A 19,346-nucleotide genomic window follows, 5' to 3' on the forward strand; every position below is an offset into this window, starting at 1 on the left:
AGGTCTGTTCCCGTTTCAAACCCAACCCCAGAGGTCTGTTCCCGTTTCAAACCCAACCCCAGAGGTCTGTTCCCGTTTCAAACCCAACCCCAGAGGTCTGTTCCCGTTTCAAACCCAACCCCAGAGGTCTGTTCCCGTTTCAAACCCAACCCCAGAGGTCTGTTCCCGTTTCAAACCCAACCCCAGAGGTCTGTTCCCGTTTCAAACCCAACCCCAGAGGTCTGTTCCCGTTTCAAACCCAACCCCAGAGGTCTGTTCCCGTTTCAAACCCAACCCCAGAGGTCTGTTCCCGTTTCAAACCCAACCCCAGAGGTCTGTTCCCGTTTCAAACCCAACCCCAGAGGTCTGTTCCCGTTTCAAACCCAACCCCAGAGGTCTGTCCCCGTTTCAAACCCAACCCCAGAGGTCTGTCCCCGTTTCAAACCCACCCCAAGGTCTGTCCCCGTTTCAAACCCAACCCCAGAGGTCTGTCCCCGTTTCAAACCCAACCCCAGAGGTCTGTTCCCGTTTCAAACCCAACCCCAGAGGTCTGTTCCCGTTTCAAACCCAACCCCAGAGGTCTGTTCCCGTTTCAAACCCAACCCCAGAGGTCTGTTCCCGTTTCAAACCCAACCCCAGAGGTCTGTTCCCGTTTCAAACCCAACCCCAGAGGTCTGTTCCCGTTTCAAACCCAACCCCAGAGGTCTGTTCCCGTTTCAAACCCAACCCCAGAGGTCTGTCCCCGTTTCAAACCCAACCCCAGAGGTCTGTCCCCGTTTCAAACCCAACCCCAGAGGTCTGTCCCCGTTTCAAACCCAACCCCAGAGGTCTGTCCCCGTTTCAAACCCACCCCAGAGGTCTGTCCCCGTTTCAAACCCACCCCAGAGGTCTGTCCCGATTTCAAACCCAACCCCCGAGGTCTGTCCCCGTTTCAAACCCAACCCCCGAGGTCTGTCCCCGTTTCAAACCCAACCCCCGAGGTCTGTCCCCGTTTCAAACCCAACCCCCGAGGTCTGTCCCCGTTTCAAACCCAACCCCCGAGGTCTGTCCCCGTTTCAAACCCAACCCCCGAGGTCTGTCCCCGTTTCAAACCCAACCCCAGAGGTCTGTCCCCGTTTCAAACCCAACCCCAGAGGTCTGTCCCCGTTTCAAACCCAACCCCAGAGGTCTGTCCCCGTTTCAAACCCAACCCCAGAGGTCTGTCCCCGTTTCAAACCCAACCCCAGAGGTCTGTCCCCGTTTCAAACCCAACCCCAGAGGTCTGTCCCCGTTTCAAACCCAACCCCAGAGGTCTGTCCCCGTTTCAAACCCAACCCCAGAGGTCTGTCCCCGTTTCAAACCCAACCCCAGAGGTCTGTCCCCGTTTCAAACCCACCCCAGAGGTCTGTCCCCGTTTCAAACCCACCCCAGAGGTCTGTCCCCGTTTCAAACCCACCCCAGAGGTCTGTCCCCGTTTCAAACCCACCCCAGAGGTCTGCCCCCGTTTCAAACCCACCCCAGAGGTCTGTCCCCGTTTCAAACCCACCCCAGAGGTCTGTCCCCGTTTCAAACCCACCCCAGAGGTCTGTCCCCGTTTCAAACCCACCCCAGAGGTCTGTCCCCGTTTCAAACCCACCCCAGAGGTCTGTCCCCGTTTCAAACCCACCCCAGAGGTCTGTCCCCGTTTCAAACCCACCCCAGAGGTCTGTCCCCGTTTCAAACCCACCCCAGAGGTCTGTCCCCGTTTCAAACCCACCCCAGAGGTCTGTCCCCGTTTCAAACCCAACCCCAGAGGTCTGTCCCCGTTTCAAACCCAACCCCAGAGGTCTGTCCCCGTTTCAAACCCAACCCCAGAGGTCTGTCCCCGTTTCAAACCCAACCCCAGAGGTCTGTCCCCGTTTCAAACCCAACCCCAGAGGTCTGTCCCCGTTTCAAACCCAACCCCAGAGGTCTGTTCCCGTTTCAAACCCAACCCCAGAGGTCTGTTCCCGTTTCAAACCCAACCCCAGAGGTCTGTCCCCGTTTCAAACCCAACCCCAGAGGTCTGTCCCCGTTTCAAACCCAACCCCAGAGGTCTGTCCCCGTTTCAAACCCAACCCCCGAGGTCTGTCCCCGTTTCAAACCCAACCCCCGAGGTCTGTCCCCGTTTCAAACCCAACCCCCGAGGTCTGTCCCCGTTTCAAACCCAACCCCAGAGGTCTGTCCCCGTTTCAAACCCACCCCAGAGGTCTGTCCCCGTTTCAAACCCACCCCAGAGGTCTGTCCCCGTTTCAAACCCACCCCAGAGGTCTGTCCCCGTTTCAAACCCACCCCAGAGGTCTGTCCCCGTTTCAAACCCACCCCAGAGGTCTGTCCCCGTTTCAAACCCAACCCCAGAGGTCTGTCCCCGTTTCAAACCCAACCCCAGAGGTCTGTCCCCGTTTCAAACCCACCCCAGAGGTCTGTCCCCGTTTCAAACCCACCCCAGAGGTCTGTCCTTGGAGAAGATCTGATAACAGAATTGTTGTTGCAGTGGTGATGCGGTTTTTACTCCCTAATAGAGGAGCTTTTACTTCTAACGGTGACTTTATAGGATTAATGTAATGTAATACTAGCGCCTCTCGCTCCGTAATTCCTGAACCGAGAAGACTGGAGCTGCTGCGCTGTAAACACTACCCATCTCTGTCGGCATCACACTTTTTTTGCATTCCAAATGGTACCCCCCCGTACCCTTTTATAGTGCACTACGTTTAACCAGAGCCCTATGGGCCCTAAAGGGAATAGGGAACCATTTGGGACCCAGACAGTGTGATTATCTAAATGGAGAAGGGAATGAGATTAACATTGTCTCAGATGGCCATCTGTAACTACAGCCCTTTACTAATATACAGGAGGAGTATAGTAACTACAGCCCTTTACTAAAATACAGGAGGAGTATAGTAACTACAGCCCTTTACTAATATACAGGAGGAGTATAGTAACTACAGCCCTTTACTAATATACAGGAGGAGTATAGTAACTACAGCCCTTTACTAAAATACAGGAGGAGTATAGTAACTACAGCCCTTTACTAAAATACAGGAGGAGTATAGTGACTGTAACTACAGCCCTTTACTAAAATACAGGAGGAGTACAGTAACTACAGCCCTTTACTAATATACAGGAGGAGTATAGTAACTACAGCCCTTTACTAAAATACAGGAGGAGTATAGTAACTACAGCCCTTTACTAAAATACAGGAGGAGTATAGTAACTACAGCCCTTTACTAATATACAGGAGGAGTATAGTAACTACAGCCCTTTACTAAAATACAGGAGGAGTATAGTAACTACAGCCCTTTACTAATATACAGGAGGAGTATAGTAACTACAGCCCTTTACTAAAATACAGGAGGAGTATAGTAACACAGCCCTTTACTAAAATACAGGAGTATAGTAACTACAGTCCTTTACTAAAATGCAGGAGGAGTAGAGTAACTACAGCCCTTTACTAAAATACAGGAGGAGTATAGTAACTACAGCCCTTTACTAAAATACAGGAGGAGTATAGTAACTACAGCCCTTTACTAAAATACAGGAGGAGTATAGTAACTACAGCCCTTTACTAAAATACAGGAGGAGTATAGTAACTACAGCCCTTTACTAAAATACAGGAGGAGTATAGTAACACAGCCCTTTACTAAAATACAGGAGTATAGTAACTACAGTCCTTTACTAAAATGCAGGAGGAGTAGAGTAACTACAGCCCTTTACTAATATACAGGAGGAGTATAGTAACTACAGCCCTTTACTAAAATACAGGAGGAGTATAGTAACTACAGCCCTTTACTAAAATACAGGAGGAGTATAGTGACTGTAACTACAGCCCTTTACTAAAATACAGGAGGAGTATAGTAACTACAGCCCTTTACTAAAATACAGGAGGAGTATAGTGACTGTAACTACAGCCCTTTACTAAAATACAGGAGGAGTATAGTGACTGTAACTACAGCCCTTTACTAATATACAGGAGGAGTATAGTAACTACAGCCCTTTACTAAAATACAGGAGGAGTATAGTAACTACAGCCCTTTACTAAAATACAGGAGGAGTATAGTAACACAGCCCTTTACTAAAATACAGGAGTATAGTAACTACAGTCCTTTACTAAAATGCAGGAGGAGTAGAGTAACTACAGCCCTTTACTAATATACAGGAGGAGTATAGTAACTACAGCCCTTTACTAAAATACAGGAGGAGTATAGTAACTACAGCCCTTTACTAAAATACAGGAGGAGTATAGTAACTACAGCCCTTTACTAAAATACAGGAGGAGTATAGTAACTACAGCCCTTTACTAAAATACAGGAGGAGTATAGTAACTACAGCCCTTTACTAAAATACAGGAGGAGTATAGTAACTACAGCCCTTTACTAAAATACAGGAGGAGTATAGTGACTGTAACTACAGCCCTTTACTAAAATACAGGAGGAGTATAGTAACTACATCCCTTTACTAATATACAGGAGGAGTATAGTGACTGTAACTACAGCCCTTTACTAATATACAGGAGGAGTATAGCAACTACAGCCCTTTACTAAAATACAGGAGGAGTATAGTAACTACAGCCCTTTACTAAAATACAGGAGGAGTATAGTGACTGTAACTACAGCCCTTTACTAAAATACAGGAGGAGTATAGTGACTGTAACTACAGCCCTTTACTAATATACAGGAGGAGTATAGTAACTACAGCCCTTTACTAAAATACTGGAGGAGTATAGTAACTACAGCCCTTTACTAAAATACAGGAGGAGTATAGTAACTACAGCCCTTTACTAAAATACAGGAGGAGTATAGTAACTACAGCCCTTTACTAAAATACAGGAGTATAGTAACTACAGCCCTTTACTAAAATACAGGAGGAGTATAGTAACTACAGCCCTTTACTAATATACAGGAGGAGTATAGTAACTACAGCCCTTTACTAAAATACAGGAGGAGTATAGTAACTACAGCCCTTTACTAATATACAGGAGGAGTATAGTAACTACAGCCCTTTACTAAAATACAGGAGGAGTATAGTAACACAGCCCTTTACTAAAATACAGGAGTATAGTAACTACAGTCCTTTACTAAAATGCAGGAGGAGTATAGTAACTACAGCCCTTTACTAAAATACAGGAGGAGTATAGTAACTACAGCCCTTTACTAAAATACAGGAGGAGTATAGTAACTACAGCCCTTTACTAAAATACAGGAGGAGTATAGTAACTACAGCCCTTTACTAAAATACAGGAGGAGTATAGTAACTACAGCCCTTTACTAAAATACAGGAGGAGTATAGTAACACAGCCCTTTACTAAAATACAGGAGTATAGTAACTACAGTCCTTTACTAAAATGCAGGAGGAGTAGAGTAACTACAGCCCTTTACTAATATACAGGAGGAGTAGAGTAACTACAGCCCTTTACTAAAATACAGGAGGAGTATAGTAACTACAGCCCTTTACTAAAATACAGGAGGAGTATAGTAACTACAGCCCTTTACTAAAATACAGGAGGAGTATAGTAACTACAGCCCTTTACTAAAATACAGGAGTATAGTAACTACAGCCCTTTACTAAAATACAGGAGGAGTATAGTAACTACAGCCCTTTACTAAAATACAGGAGGAGTATAGTGACTGTAACTACAGCCCTTTACTAAAATACAGGAGGAGTATAGTAACTACATCCCTTTACTAATATACAGGAGGAGTATAGTGACTGTAACTACAGCCCTTTACTAATATACAGGAGGAGTATAGTAACTACAGCCCTTTACTAAAATACAGGAGGAGTATAGTAACTACAGCCCTTTACTAAAATACAGGAGGAGTATAGTGACTGTAACTACAGCCCTTTACTAAAATACAGGAGGAGTATAGTGACTGTAACTACAGCCCTTTACTAATATACAGGAGGAGTATAGTAACTACAGCCCTTTATTAAAATACAGGAGGAGTATAGTAACTACAGCCCTTTAATAAAATACAGGAGGAGTATAGTAACTACAGCCCTTTACTAAAATACAGGAGGAGTATAGTAACTACAGCCCTTTACTAAAATACAGGAGGAGTATAGTAACTACAGCCCTTTACTAAAATACAGGAGGAGTATAGTAACTACAGCCCTTTACTAATATACAGGAGGAGTATAGTAACTACAGCCCTTTACTAAAATACAGGAGGAGTATAGTAACTACAGCCCTTTACTAATATACAGGAGGAGTATAGTAACTACAGCCCTTTACTAAAATACAGGAGGAGTATAGTAACACAGCCCTTTACTAAAATACAGGAGTATAGTAACTACAGTCCTTTACTAAAATGCAGGAGGAGTATAGTAACTACAGCCCTTTACTAAAATACAGGAGGAGTATAGTAACTACAGCCCTTTACTAAAATACAGGAGGAGTATAGTAACTACAGCCCTTTACTAAAATACAGGAGGAGTATAGTAACTACAGCCCTTTACTAAAATACAGGAGGAGTATAGTAACTACAGCCCTTTACTAAAATACAGGAGTATAGTAACTACAGCCCTTTACTAAAATACAGGAGGAGTATAGTAACTACAGCCCTTTACTAAAATACAGGAGGAGTATAGTGACTGTAACTACAGCCCTTTACTAAAATACAGGAGGAGTATAGTAACTACATCCCTTTACTAATATACAGGAGGAGTATAGTGACTGTAACTACAGCCCTTTACTAATATACAGGAGGAGTATAGTAACTACAGCCCTTTACTAAAATACAGGAGGAGTATAGTAACTACAGCCCTTTACTAAAATACAGGAGGAGTATAGTGACTGTAACTACAGCCCTTTACTAATATACAGGAGGAGTATAGTAACTACAGCCCTTTACTAAAATACAGGAGGAGTATAGTAACTACAGCCCTTTACTAAAATACAGGAGGAGTATAGTAACTACAGCCCTTTACTAAAATACAGGAGGATTATAGTAACTACAGCCCTTTACTAATATACAGGAGGAGTATAGTTACTACAGCCCTTTACTAAAATACAGGAGGAGTATAGTAACTACAGCCCTTTACTAAAATACAGGAGGAGTATAGTAACTACAGCCCTTTACTAATATACAGGAGGAGTATAGTTACTACATCCCTTTACTAAAATACAGGAGGAGTATAGTAACTACAGCCCTTTACTAAAATACAGGAGGAGTATAGTTACTACAGCCCTTTACTAAAATACAGGAGAAGTATAGTAACTACAGCCCTTTACTAAAATACAGGAGGAGTATAGTAACTACAGCCCTTTACTAAAATACAGGAGGAGTATAGTGACTGTAACTACAGCCCTTTACTAAAATACAGGAGGAGTATAGTGACTGTAACTACATCCCTTCAATATTTAATTCAGCCTGTCGGATAATAATTTCCTGAATGAAAAGAAAACCAGGAAGTCCTCTACTTGGTATCTGAGATGGAAGCATAGCTAGTTAACAGTAAAAGCATTTGGAATTGATCAGAAAACCGTGATGATGGTATGTGTTGGTGGACAAGCATGACAGTAAAGACCATCGAGATGGACTGTAACTGTGCAGCGGGGAAAGAGATCCTGTTTGGCTGAGTCTAGTGGCACTAGGACACAAGCTGAGGCTGATTAACCTTGTCTGAGTTGCCTGTGGGAGGGAGAGGGTAGACCCCCCCCCCCCCATCTGTAGAGAGGGTAAACACCCAGTGTACCCTAGGATACATCACAACACCACTGATGATGATTTGAACATCTTGGCCATGTTATAATCTCCACCCGGCACAGCCAGAAGAGGACTGGTCACCCCTCATAGCCTGGTTTCTTCCTAAGTTCTGGCCTTTCTAGGGAGTTTTTCCTAGCCACCGTGCTTCTACACCTGCATTGCTTGCTGTTTGGGGGTTTTAGGCTGGGTTTCCTGTACAGCACTTTGTGACATCAGCTGATGTAAGAAGGGTTTTATAAAATACATTTGATTGATTGATTGATGAGGATGATGGTACGTCCAAGACAAAAGCAATGTTGAATGTGTATAAAAGGTTGAGGCCAGTGATCAGTCTAGTGGCACTTGGGAACAAGCTAAGGCTTAATTAACCTTGGCTGGAGATTCCTGGTGAAGGGCAGAGAAAACCCATAATGATCACCCAAGGACCCCTGCCTACACCGCTACACCGTCCACTGATGGTGGTGTTGTGTCCAAGACAAGAGCATTGTTAGCCGCTGATGGTGTTGTGTCCAAGACAAGAGCATTGTTAGTAGATCTCATTGATTTGGTAATTTAGAAGTCTAGGACAAAAAGGCTTCTCAACAGTTTTTACCCCCAAGCCATAAGACTCCTAAACAGGTAATCAAATGGCTACCCGGACTATTTGCATTGTGTGCCCCCCCCCCCCCCCCAACCCCTCTTTTACGCTGCTGCTACTCTCTGTTAATCTTAGATGCATAGTCACTTTAACTATACATTCATGTACATACTACTTCAATTGTCCCGACCAACCAGTGCCCCCGCACATTGGCTAGCCGGGCTATCTGCATTGTGTCCCGCCTCCCCCTCTTTTACGCTACTGCTACTCTCTGTTCATCATATATGCATAGTCACTTTAACCATATCTACATGTACATACTACCTCAATCAGCCTGACTAACCGGTGTCTGTATGTAGCCTCGCTACTTTTATAGCCTCGCTACTGTATATAGCCTGTCTTTTTACTGTTGTTTTATTTCTTTACTTACCTATTGTTCACCTAACACCTTTTTCACACTGTTGGTTAGAGCCTGTAAGTAAGCATTTCACTGTAAGGTCTACACCTGTTGTATTCGGCGCACGTGACAAATACACTTTGATTTGAGTGCCATTTTGGAAGAACCCTTGGCCTCCGCTTTGGGGAGGTGGAACAGTACAGTTGTTTTCTTAGATCCCTCAGCACGGTCTCCTTTTAACGCAATGAGTATACATTTATCTGGGATTCATTTAAATACATTTGTAGTCTAGCAGGGGGAGGCTTTAAAAAAATAAAAATAAAGTTGTTCTTGTTTGTCTCTCTGTAAAAGTAGATTTGGTGCTTTTCTGTTGTAAGTTTCTTCATACAAATGACAGTTCTAGTCTTAACGAAAATGAACTGCACTCAGCAACCCTTTTCTCTAAATAGGCAACCGAGCTACGTCACATCTCCACATGGACAATCTTTGATGGATTGTTGCCATTATATAATTATGTATTCATTTCACCATTCCCAAAATACCATATTGGAATTCTATTACTAAAAGCCTGCTCTTACCTGCTCTTACCAACCATTGGCTGGCTAGCTGCCCTGTGAGAGCCCTGTGAGAGCCCTGTGGGCTAAATAACATGACTCAAGATTGTTTCTACTAGGCTACAATGACAGAAAAGAAAAATGAGGAATGGACTTAAATGAATGAGTTTCTCTGTGCCTGGAGGGGCTCTCAGCGTCTCAGTGCATCAAGCCTTGTGTCATTAAGCCTTGTCATTGCTTTTGCTCTCATGAAATTTCTCTCTCTCTCTCTCTCTCTTTGATTGAAATTCCTCTCTCTCTCTCTCTGATTGAAATGGCATGCCGTTGAAGGGCAAAGCAGGAGGACGCACTGGAGTTTAGTAGATTTGGCCGTTGGTAGCGAGATGGTGATGGCCTTAATACTGGGTTAGACATTCAGTTCAAATAGCCTCACTAGTGCACCTCTATAGGCAGGCAGCTTTTGTAGTAGGCTGGATGAGATGAATAGCCTCCTGGCGTCCTCGCTTCTTTTTTAAAAGGGACACGGGGCCTTGTTAATGTAGCCCTGGGGTTGCGGGGAAGTGGAAAGGGAGCCCGTGTTTTTTTGTTTTTTTGTTTCTTCATTCTCTTTTATTCGTTTCCTTTTTGTGTAAGTGCTGTGGAGTGGAGGGACACATGAGTGTGACTTTGTGATGGGACTGAGGCCTGGGGCCAACTGCCATTGTTGAAACAATGTAAGAAGGACTTTCTACCAGTGGCGGTCAGTGCCATTTTAAGATGAGGGAGGACAAACATGTTTTTCCATTAGCATGGCCTTATTTCTATTACAGCGTATTGGGTGACTCATTCATATTCCATTCACCCAGTTCAATGTAACAGAGATAGGTTTAGGTTACTACATGATACTATAATTTTCCCTATACACATCATGAGATTGCTACAACCTAGCCTATGAATGAAAGTTTACAACGTAGGTACACACAGGTCGAGAGACAAATTTGAAGTGACAGACAGTGACATTCAATAGCGCCTTGCACACTATTGCCTGCGTCTAGCTGATATAGGGTTCATTCATTAGTCCAACAGTTACAAACGAGAGTTTCTGTTGGACAAATTCAGGAATGTTTATCCCCGTTTTATTCCCTTTTGCTTCCGTTTAAGGAACGTTTTTCAACAGAATCGTTGGAATGAATACACCCCCATTATCACTCGTAAAACACAGTTCACTTTCATAGCAGCCACGTTGTATTCCTTCTCTTCCCTTCGCTTGTGGACTTCAATGCACAACACATCAGCTGTATTTGACCAGGTGGAAAAAACCAAACCACTACACACAGCCTTCATCGTTGTCACCATATTAGCTAAAGTAACGTCCTATTCAACATAGCTAATATTACTAACGGTTAGTAAACCCGCTACAATCATGCAGTGACGTTAGTGTACAGTCAGTAAGCAGTTAGACCGGCCGGCCCCGGTGGCAATAAATTAGAAAACCCAAAAGCTTACCTTGACTTGGAAGAGTTCCAGTGTTGTGTTGGAAAGTCATAGCTAACATAGCATCCCTCTGTTTCAGTAGGCTAAACTAGCTAGCTGCGTCTGCTAGATAAGTGAGAAAAAAATACAAAATCTCTCTCTCCCTTCATTTTGGAAGAAATTACATTTGTTCAAAACTGTTAAACTATTGTCTTTTTCTCTCTGAGTCAACTACTCACCACATTTTATGCACCGCTGTGCTAGCTAGTTGTAGCTTATGCTTTCAGTAATAGATTCATTCTCGGATTCTTTGATTGGGTGGACAACATGTCAGTTCATGCTGCAAGAGCTCTGATAGGTTGGAGGATGTCCTCCTAAAGTTGTCATAATTACTTTGTAAGTCTATGGAATGGGGTGAGAACCATGAGCCTCCTAGGTTTTGTATTCGTGTCAATGTACCCAGAGGAAGATGGAAGCTAGCTGTCCTCCGGCTACACCACTACAGAGTGCTGTTGAGGCTACTCTAGACCTTCTCAAATCAAATTTGATTTGTCACATACACATGTTTAGCAGATTTTATGTGTTGTGAAATGCTTTGGTTTCTAGCTCCAACAGTGCAGTAATATCTTACAAAATAGTGTTTTAATCAGTTATTTGGTGACGTGATTATATTTAGTAACAATTTTATCTAAAATGTACAACTTATTTTCATGAAATTCACTGAGGATGGTTCTCCCCTCCCTCCTCTGAGGAGCCTCCACTGCTTTCTACATAATCGGCCTGGCCCGGCTGCAGTGAGTGAAAGGGAAGCTGAGCGAGAGATGATTCTAATTCATATCAAAAGTTCAAGCTTGACTGAACTCACATGGATGGACAAAGTTTGAGGCCTGTGCTCTCTCCCTCTTTCCTTCTCTCTCTTCCTTCTTTCTCTTTCTTCTCTCTCTTTCCTTCTCTCTGTCTCTCTCTCTCTCTCTCTCTGTCTCTCTTTTCAGTACTGGTGACACTGTGTGTCGTCTCTTCCAATCCTTCTCATTTTAGTAATGAAATCAAATAATTGGCAGTTGGTCTTAAGGGACCCCTACAGACGAAGGTATTTCAGTAGAGGGTAGTAGTTATTTACTGCCTGCCCAGAAGGACTGGGATGTATGTGATCTACCTTTCTGGACTCAAACACCCAGTGTATTTTTTCCATCGTCATCCACCTGGTTCCACCACCTCAGGCCCCCACCATAAACTGGCCTCTGATGTTCTGAAATATAGTAGTGCAGGCAATACATAATTAGGCTACTTACTTACAGGGATAATACACCCCCAGAAATATATATATATTTTTTAAATGAAACTCCTGTCAATTTGGTGAAATCCTATGTTCTATCAGTGGGTAAAATCAAAACATTTTCCTATGATTTTCATGTCTAAGTGGTCCTGTCTGTGAAATCAGGAAGTGATATAGGATTACATTCTAGCTACATGGTTCTCATGGTCCCGTCTGTGAAATCAGGAAGTGGTATAGGATGACATTCTAGCTACATGGTTCTCATGGTCCCGTCTGTGAAATCAGGAAGTGGTATAGGATGACATTCTAGCTACATGGTTCTCATGGTCCCGTCTGTGAAATCAGGAAGTGGTATAGGATTACATTCTAGCTACATGGTTCTCATGGTCCCGTCTGTGAAATCAGGAAGTGGTATAGGATTACATTCTAGCTACCTGGTTCTCATGGTCCCGTCTGTGAAATCAGGAAGTGGTATAGGATTACATTCTAGCTACATGGTTCTCATGGTCCCGTCTGTGAAATCAGGAAGTGGTATAGGATTACATTCTAGCTACATGGTTCTCATGGTCCGTCTGTGAAATCAGGAAGTGGTATAGGATTACATTCTAGCTACATGGTTCTCATGGTCCGTCTGTGAAATCAGGAAGTGGTATAGGATTACATTCTAGCTACATGGTTCTCATGGTCCGTCTGTGAAATCAGGAAGTGGTATAGGATGACATTCTAGCTACATGGTTCTCATGGTCCGTCTGTGAAATCAGGAAGTGGTATAGGATGACATTCTAGCTACATGGTTCTCATGGTCCCGTCTGTGAAATCAGGAAGTGGTATAGGATGACATTCTAGCTACCTGGTTCTCATGGTCCCGTCTGTGAAATCAGGAAGTGGTATAGGATGACATTCTAGCTACATGGTTCTCATGGTCCCGTCTGTGAAATCGGGAAGTGGTATAGGATTACATTCTAGCTACCTGGTTCTCATGGTCCCGTCTGTGAAATCAGGAAGTGGTATAGGATGACATTCTAGCTACATGGTTCTCATGGTCCCGTCTGTGAAATCAGGAAGTGGTATAGGATTACATTCTAGCTACATGGTTCTCATGGTCCCGTCTGTGAAATCAGGAAGTGGTATAGGATTACATTCTAGCTACATGGTTCTCATCACTGGAGATAGGGGATATAGCACACTATCACTTTTCATAAGGCTTTTAAAACAAATGACCTGCGCTCCAGATCACCAAATCAGCCAATAGATGGTATGGACAGACTTATTTAGAATACATCCCTCCATCCAGTGCCTTCAGAAAGTATTCATACCCCTTGACTTATTCCACATTTTGTTGTGTTACATCCTGAATTCAAAATGGATGAAATATATTTCTCACCCATCTACACACAATACCCCATAATGACAAGTGAAAACATGTTTTTAAATTGAATGTATTCAAAATGAAATGTCATTTAAGTAAGTATTCACACACCTTAGTCAATACATATTATATTACATATTAGTGACTCTAATACGTAAATGACATTTCATTTTGAATACATTAAATTTAAAAACATGTATTCATGGGGTGAGAAATATATTTAATCCATTTTGTGATTTTTGATTGCAGATGTGAGTCTTTCTGGGTAAGTCTCTAAGAGGATTTCACCAAATTGACAGGAGTTTCATTTAAAATATATCTTTCTGGGGGTGGATACTTGGATTGTACAATTTTTTCACATTATTATTTTTTATATTCTTTGTAGACAACCATTTTCTTCCCCTAGATTTTCAAGCCGATTTATTTTTATTTATTTTTTTAACCTTTATTTAACTAGGCAAGTCAGTTAAAAACAAATTCTTATTTTCAATGACGGCCTAGGAACAGTGGGGCAGAACAACAGATTTTTACCTTGTCAGCTCGGGGATTTGATCTTGCAACCTTTCGGTTACTAGCCCAACGCTCTAAACACTAGGCTACCTGCCGCCCCATGATTTAAGTCAAACCTGTAACTGGGCCTCTTAGAAACATTCCATGTTGTCTCGGTAAGCAAATCCAGTGTATATTTGGCCTTGTGTTTTAGGTTATTGTCCTGCTGAAAGGTGAATTTGTCTCTCAGTGTCTGTTGGAAAGCAGACTGAACCAGGTTATCCTCAAGAATTTTGCCTGTGCAAATATGGCATTCCACCAATTATAACCTTCTGCATCACTTTCAAAGAGGCACTTTTATTTTGAAGGCAAACTGCAAATTCCACTATTGTGCCTAATCCTTATTTTGGCTAGCTTCACAACACATAACCCAGTACGGTCGAGCCTCACTAGCCAGATGTAGCTAGCTGGCTGCTTATAACGTTAGCTTTGGGCAACAGGGTTAAGTAGCTGGCTAGCTATTTATTTTCATGAACTGAAGTTCAATTTCGATAGGCGAACAACAAGTGGCAACCTAGCTAATACTTACGCACGAGGATTCCTAAATCATTGCTAAGAATAGTGAAAATGACTGCAGTTTCTACTGGTTATTGTTTTCAGGCTGGTTGTGTTGGTGCTAGCTAGGTACCAAGCTAAAGCTAGCTACCCCAGAAGTTGCGGTCAAACAAATAATGTTTATTATCTAACAACGCAAAGACCCGAACGGCGTTCCATAGTATGTCGTGAAGCTAATAGCATTAACGCTATTACTGTGTAACTCCGGTAGGGCAACATCTGAACAATAGCGCACTTGGTAACGTTAGTCTGTACCGGTGCTCGACCAGTCGGCGAAAGCCAACATCACCCACGACAAAGAACGGTTGATTGTCAAGAGCAATGAATTCCATTATCTTGGCGTTAATGGATTTCTCCTTTTGAGTTGTCTCGCTGAAATGTTCTTACTCTTTCAAATGACTGTTTGACTTGTTGACTGCTGTCACGATGTTCGTAATAATGATGGTCGGACCAAGGCGCGGCGTACTTCGAGTTCCACATATTTTATTGAAAGTGAAACTTAAGCTAATACAAAACAAAATAAAGAATAAACGAACCGTGATGACAATGCAGTGCTAAACAGGCAACTAAACATAAACAATATCCCAGAACCCACAGGTGGAAAAAATGCAACTTAAGTATGATCTCCAATTAGAGACAACGATTACCAGCTGCCTCTAATTGGGAATCATACACAAACACCAACATAGAAAAACCTAGAACCCCACATAGAAATAATCAACTAGACTAAACACCCCTAGTCACGCCCTGACCTACTCTACCATAGAAAATACAGGCTTTCTATGGTCAGGATGTGACAACTGCTCGAACCACACAGCAGACATTGTAGGCTAGGTTAGGAATGCTGTGCTGTACGTGTAGCGTAACATTTTACGTGGCGTCATTACGTCATGTACCTACGTTATATAGATATGCATGTCAGCTTTGACATCGGTTTTTCACATCGGTGTTCATTCTAGACATCGGGCCGATACCGGTGTTAGCATTTTTAGCTAATATCGTCCGATTCCGAAATGTTCACCAATATATCGTTCATCCCTACTGTTAATTACACTGTTAGAAACCAGACTAATTTTAAACTTGATTTTAAATGTATTTATTAAGCTGTTCTGTAGCCTTTGAAAGACCTCTCTTTGAGACTTAACATTAACTTTTACTTCCTTTCAGGCTGTTTGAGGGCTCTTCCCCAAAGAAGAGGGAGAAACTTAAAACACTTTTGTGCTATTTTAGAAGTGTAATCGAGCAAAGTAAGGTTTTTGTATTATCAAATCAATGTTATGTCAATTATTTTATATTGGTTTCAAACCAAAAGCATCGATGATTGATTTAACTTTTTTTCGCGTTTGTTTTATGTTTCAGAACCTACTGGACTTGTAACATTCACGAGAAAATGTTTGGATCGTCCTCCAAATTGGAAAAAGTAATGCACTTCATGTCTATTTTTTTTATTTTATTTTTATTTTATCTAATAATTGTATGGATTTTATCCAAATAGGAACAAGGGGGAAAAATGTTTACTGAATGGTGATCGAGCTAAAAAAAAAAGGCCATTCGTTTCTCTATGTTCCAGCTCCCAGAATCAGCTTACCAAGCTTCACATAACATGTGCAGGAACCATAGAAGACGACGGACACGGCATGCTGCAGGTAAGATGTACGGAAGACCAAATGGCACCCTATTTACTGCACAAATTATTTATATATATATATATATATATATATATATATATATATATAATATTTATTTAGTTATTATTTTTTTTACACAAAGGCCCATAGGCCTCTGGTCAGAAGTAGTGGATGAAATAGGGAATAAGGAGCCATTTTACAGGCACACGTGTTGTTCCGAGAGGGCATGATTTAATATTCTAGAAGCATCTTGGTGGAGCAGGAGTCTTACTGTACATTCCAGGGTTCTTCATTCTATATTCTAAGCCACACATCCAGCCTAGAGGGCCTCCCTGCCTGTCCCTTCTCTTTTTATATACTGTGATTGTCAATCACAGAGTCGACCTCGCACACGTACTCCTAGCTTTAACTCAGAATGCTTACTGCTACTGAACAGGGACGGGTGACAACACGTCTGTGGGACTGCGTGTGCGTGCTGGGACTGGGGTCGAGGCCCTGCACTCCCTCTGCCCTCTACCCAGTCCGTTCTCCTCTCTCCCTGTCAGGCCGGCCCCCTCTCCCCAGTCCCTTTCACCTTTTAGTTTGCCTGTGGAGGCTGTGGTTGCCACGGGCTGACAGCTGATGGGTGACATGACCAGATTCAGCTAGGGCCTGGGCTCCCTGCCATCGGAGTGAAGGGCTCTCTGGTGAGGAGGGGCTCTCTGACAGCCTGTCAAAGAAAGACAGCAGACCCTGTGTGTGCTGCTTCCTGGGGCCCCTCCCACGACCCAACTGACTGACTGGGGCCCCCCCACGACCCAACTGACTGACTGGGGCCCCCCCACGACCCAACTGACTGACTGGGGCCCCCCCACGACCCAACTGACTGACTGGGGCCCCCCCACGACCCAACTGACTGACTGGGGCCCCCCCACGACCCAACTGACTGACTGGGGCCCCCCCACGACCCAACTGACTGACTGGGGCCCCCCCACGACCCAACTGACTGACTGGGGCCCCCCCACGACCCAACTGACTGACTGGGGCCCCCCCACGACCCAACTGACTGACTGGGGCCCCCCCACGACCCAACTGACTGACTGGCCCCCCCCACCAACCAACTAACTGACTGGCCCCCCCCCACCAACCAACTAACTGACTGCCCCCCCCACACCACCCAACAGACTGACTGGGCCCCCCCCACCACCCAACAGACTGACTGGGCCCCCCCCACCACCCAACAGACTGACTGGGCCCCCCCCACCACCCAACAGACTGACTGGGCCCCCCCCACCACCCAACAGACTGACTGGGCCCCCCCCCACCACCCAACAGACTGACTGGGCCCCCCCCCCCCCCCCCACCACCACCCAACAGACTGATTGGGCCCCCCCCCCCACCACCCAACAGACTGACTGCCCCCCCACCACCCAACAGACTGACTGGGCCCCCCCCCCCCCCCCCCCACCACCCAACAGACTGATTGGGCCCCCCCCCCCACCACCCAACAGACTGACTGCCCCCCCACCACCCAACTGACTGACTGGGCCCCCCCCCCCCACCACCCAAAAGACTGACTGGGCCCACCACCCAACAGACTGACGGTGGATTATACAGTTTCCTATGCAGCAAAATCATCAGTATTCCTGTCTATATCAGGCCTTGAAGAACCTTGTTGTTTGTTGTTTTGTTGTGAAATGATAAACAATTTTAATAACTGGGTTGGCACTGACCCTTGGGTTGTGGCCCAAATTGCACCCTATTCCTTGTATAGTGCACTGCTTTTAACCAGAGTGCTATGGCCCTTTTTCCCTATATAGTGCACTATGGCCCTTGGTCATAAATAGGGTGCCATTTGGGACTCACTCTGGTACGCACCCTGTGAGTGACTCTGGGGTGCAGAGAGCAGGACAGGAGTACTGCTCTGTTCTGACTCTGTTGTGATGTTGGCTGTCTACTCTGTTCTGCTCCGCTATCCATTACTCTGTTCTGCTCCGCTATCCATTACTCTGTTCTGCTCCGCTGTCCATTACTCTGTTCTGCTCCGCTATCCATTACTCTGTTCTGCTCCGCTGTCCATTACTCTGTTCTGCTCCGCTATCCATTACTCTGTTCTGCTCCGCTGTCCATTACTCTGTTCTGCTCCGCTGTCCATTACTCTGTTCTGCTCCGCTATCCATTACTCTGTTCTGCTCCGCTGTCCATTACTCTGTTCTGCTCCGCTATCCATTACTCTGTTCTGCTCATCTGTCCATTACTCTGTTCTGCTCCGCTGTCCATTACTCTGTTCTGCTCCGCTATCCATTACTCTGTTCTGCTCCGCTATCCATTACTCTGTTCTGCTCCGCTGTCCATTACTCTGTTCTGCTCCGCTGTCCATTACTCTGTTCTGCTCCGCTGTCCATTACTCTGTTCTGCTCCGCTGTCCATTACTCTGTTCTGCTCCGCTGTCCATTACTCTGTTCTGCTCCGCTGTCCATTACTCTGTTCTGCTCCGCTGTCCATTACTCTGTTCTGCTCCGCTGTCCATTACTCTGTTCTGCTCCGCTGTCCATTACTCTGTTCTGCTCCGCTGTCCATTACTCTGTTCTGCTCCGCTATCCATTACTCTGTTCTACTCCGCTGTCCATTACTCTGTTCTGCTCCGCTGCCCATTACTCTGTTCTGCTCCGCTGCCCATTACTCTGTTCTGCTCCGCTGCCCATTACTCTGTTCTGCTCCGCTGCCCATTACTCTGTTCTGCTCCGCTGTCCATTACTCTGTTCTGCTCCGCTGTCCATTACTCTGTTCTGCTCCGCTGTCCATTACTCTGTTCTGCTCTCTCTGTAGGTGGACTTTATCATCTTCTTTTCTTCTGATGTATCCTAGATACTGTACTCTGCTGTATGATGTATCCTAGATACTGTACTCTGCTGTATGATGTATCCTAGATACTGTACTCTGCTGTATGATGTATCCTAGATACTGTATGATGTATCCTAGATACTGTACTCTGCTGTATGATGTATCCTAGATACTGTACTCGGCTGTGTGATGTATCCTAGATACTGTACTCGGCTGTATGATGTATCCTAGATACTGTACTCGGCTGTGTGATGTATCCTAGATACTGTACTCGGCTGTATGATGTATCCTAGATACTGTACTCGGCTGTATGATGTATCCTAGATACTGTACTCTGCTGTATGATGTATCCTAGATACTGTACTCGGCTGTGTGATGTATCCTAGATACTGTACTCGGCTGTATGATGTATCCTAGATACTGTACTCGGCTGTGTGATGTATCCTAGATACTGTACTCGGCTGTATGATGTATCCTAGATACT

The 19,346-nt window shown here is 44.4% G+C and overlaps 1 protein-coding gene across 1 annotated transcript in view; it reads left to right on the forward strand.

Moving 5' to 3' along the window:
- LOC120042118 overlaps positions 1 to 19,346 on the forward strand; it is a 90,916-nt gene that overhangs the window by 56,084 nt on the left and 15,486 nt on the right. The window contains exons 10-12 of the mRNA XM_038986977.1: positions 15,579 to 15,658; positions 15,771 to 15,831; positions 15,982 to 16,057. Coding sequence (XP_038842905.1) covers positions 15,579 to 15,658; positions 15,771 to 15,831; positions 15,982 to 16,057 — 217 coding nt within the window. The remainder of the gene's footprint in view (positions 1 to 15,578; positions 15,659 to 15,770; positions 15,832 to 15,981; positions 16,058 to 19,346) is intronic.

This window comes from Salvelinus namaycush, unplaced genomic scaffold, assembly GCF_016432855.1.
Source record: "Salvelinus namaycush isolate Seneca unplaced genomic scaffold, SaNama_1.0 Scaffold617, whole genome shotgun sequence".
NCBI classification, from domain to species: Eukaryota; Metazoa; Chordata; class Actinopteri; order Salmoniformes; family Salmonidae; genus Salvelinus; species Salvelinus namaycush.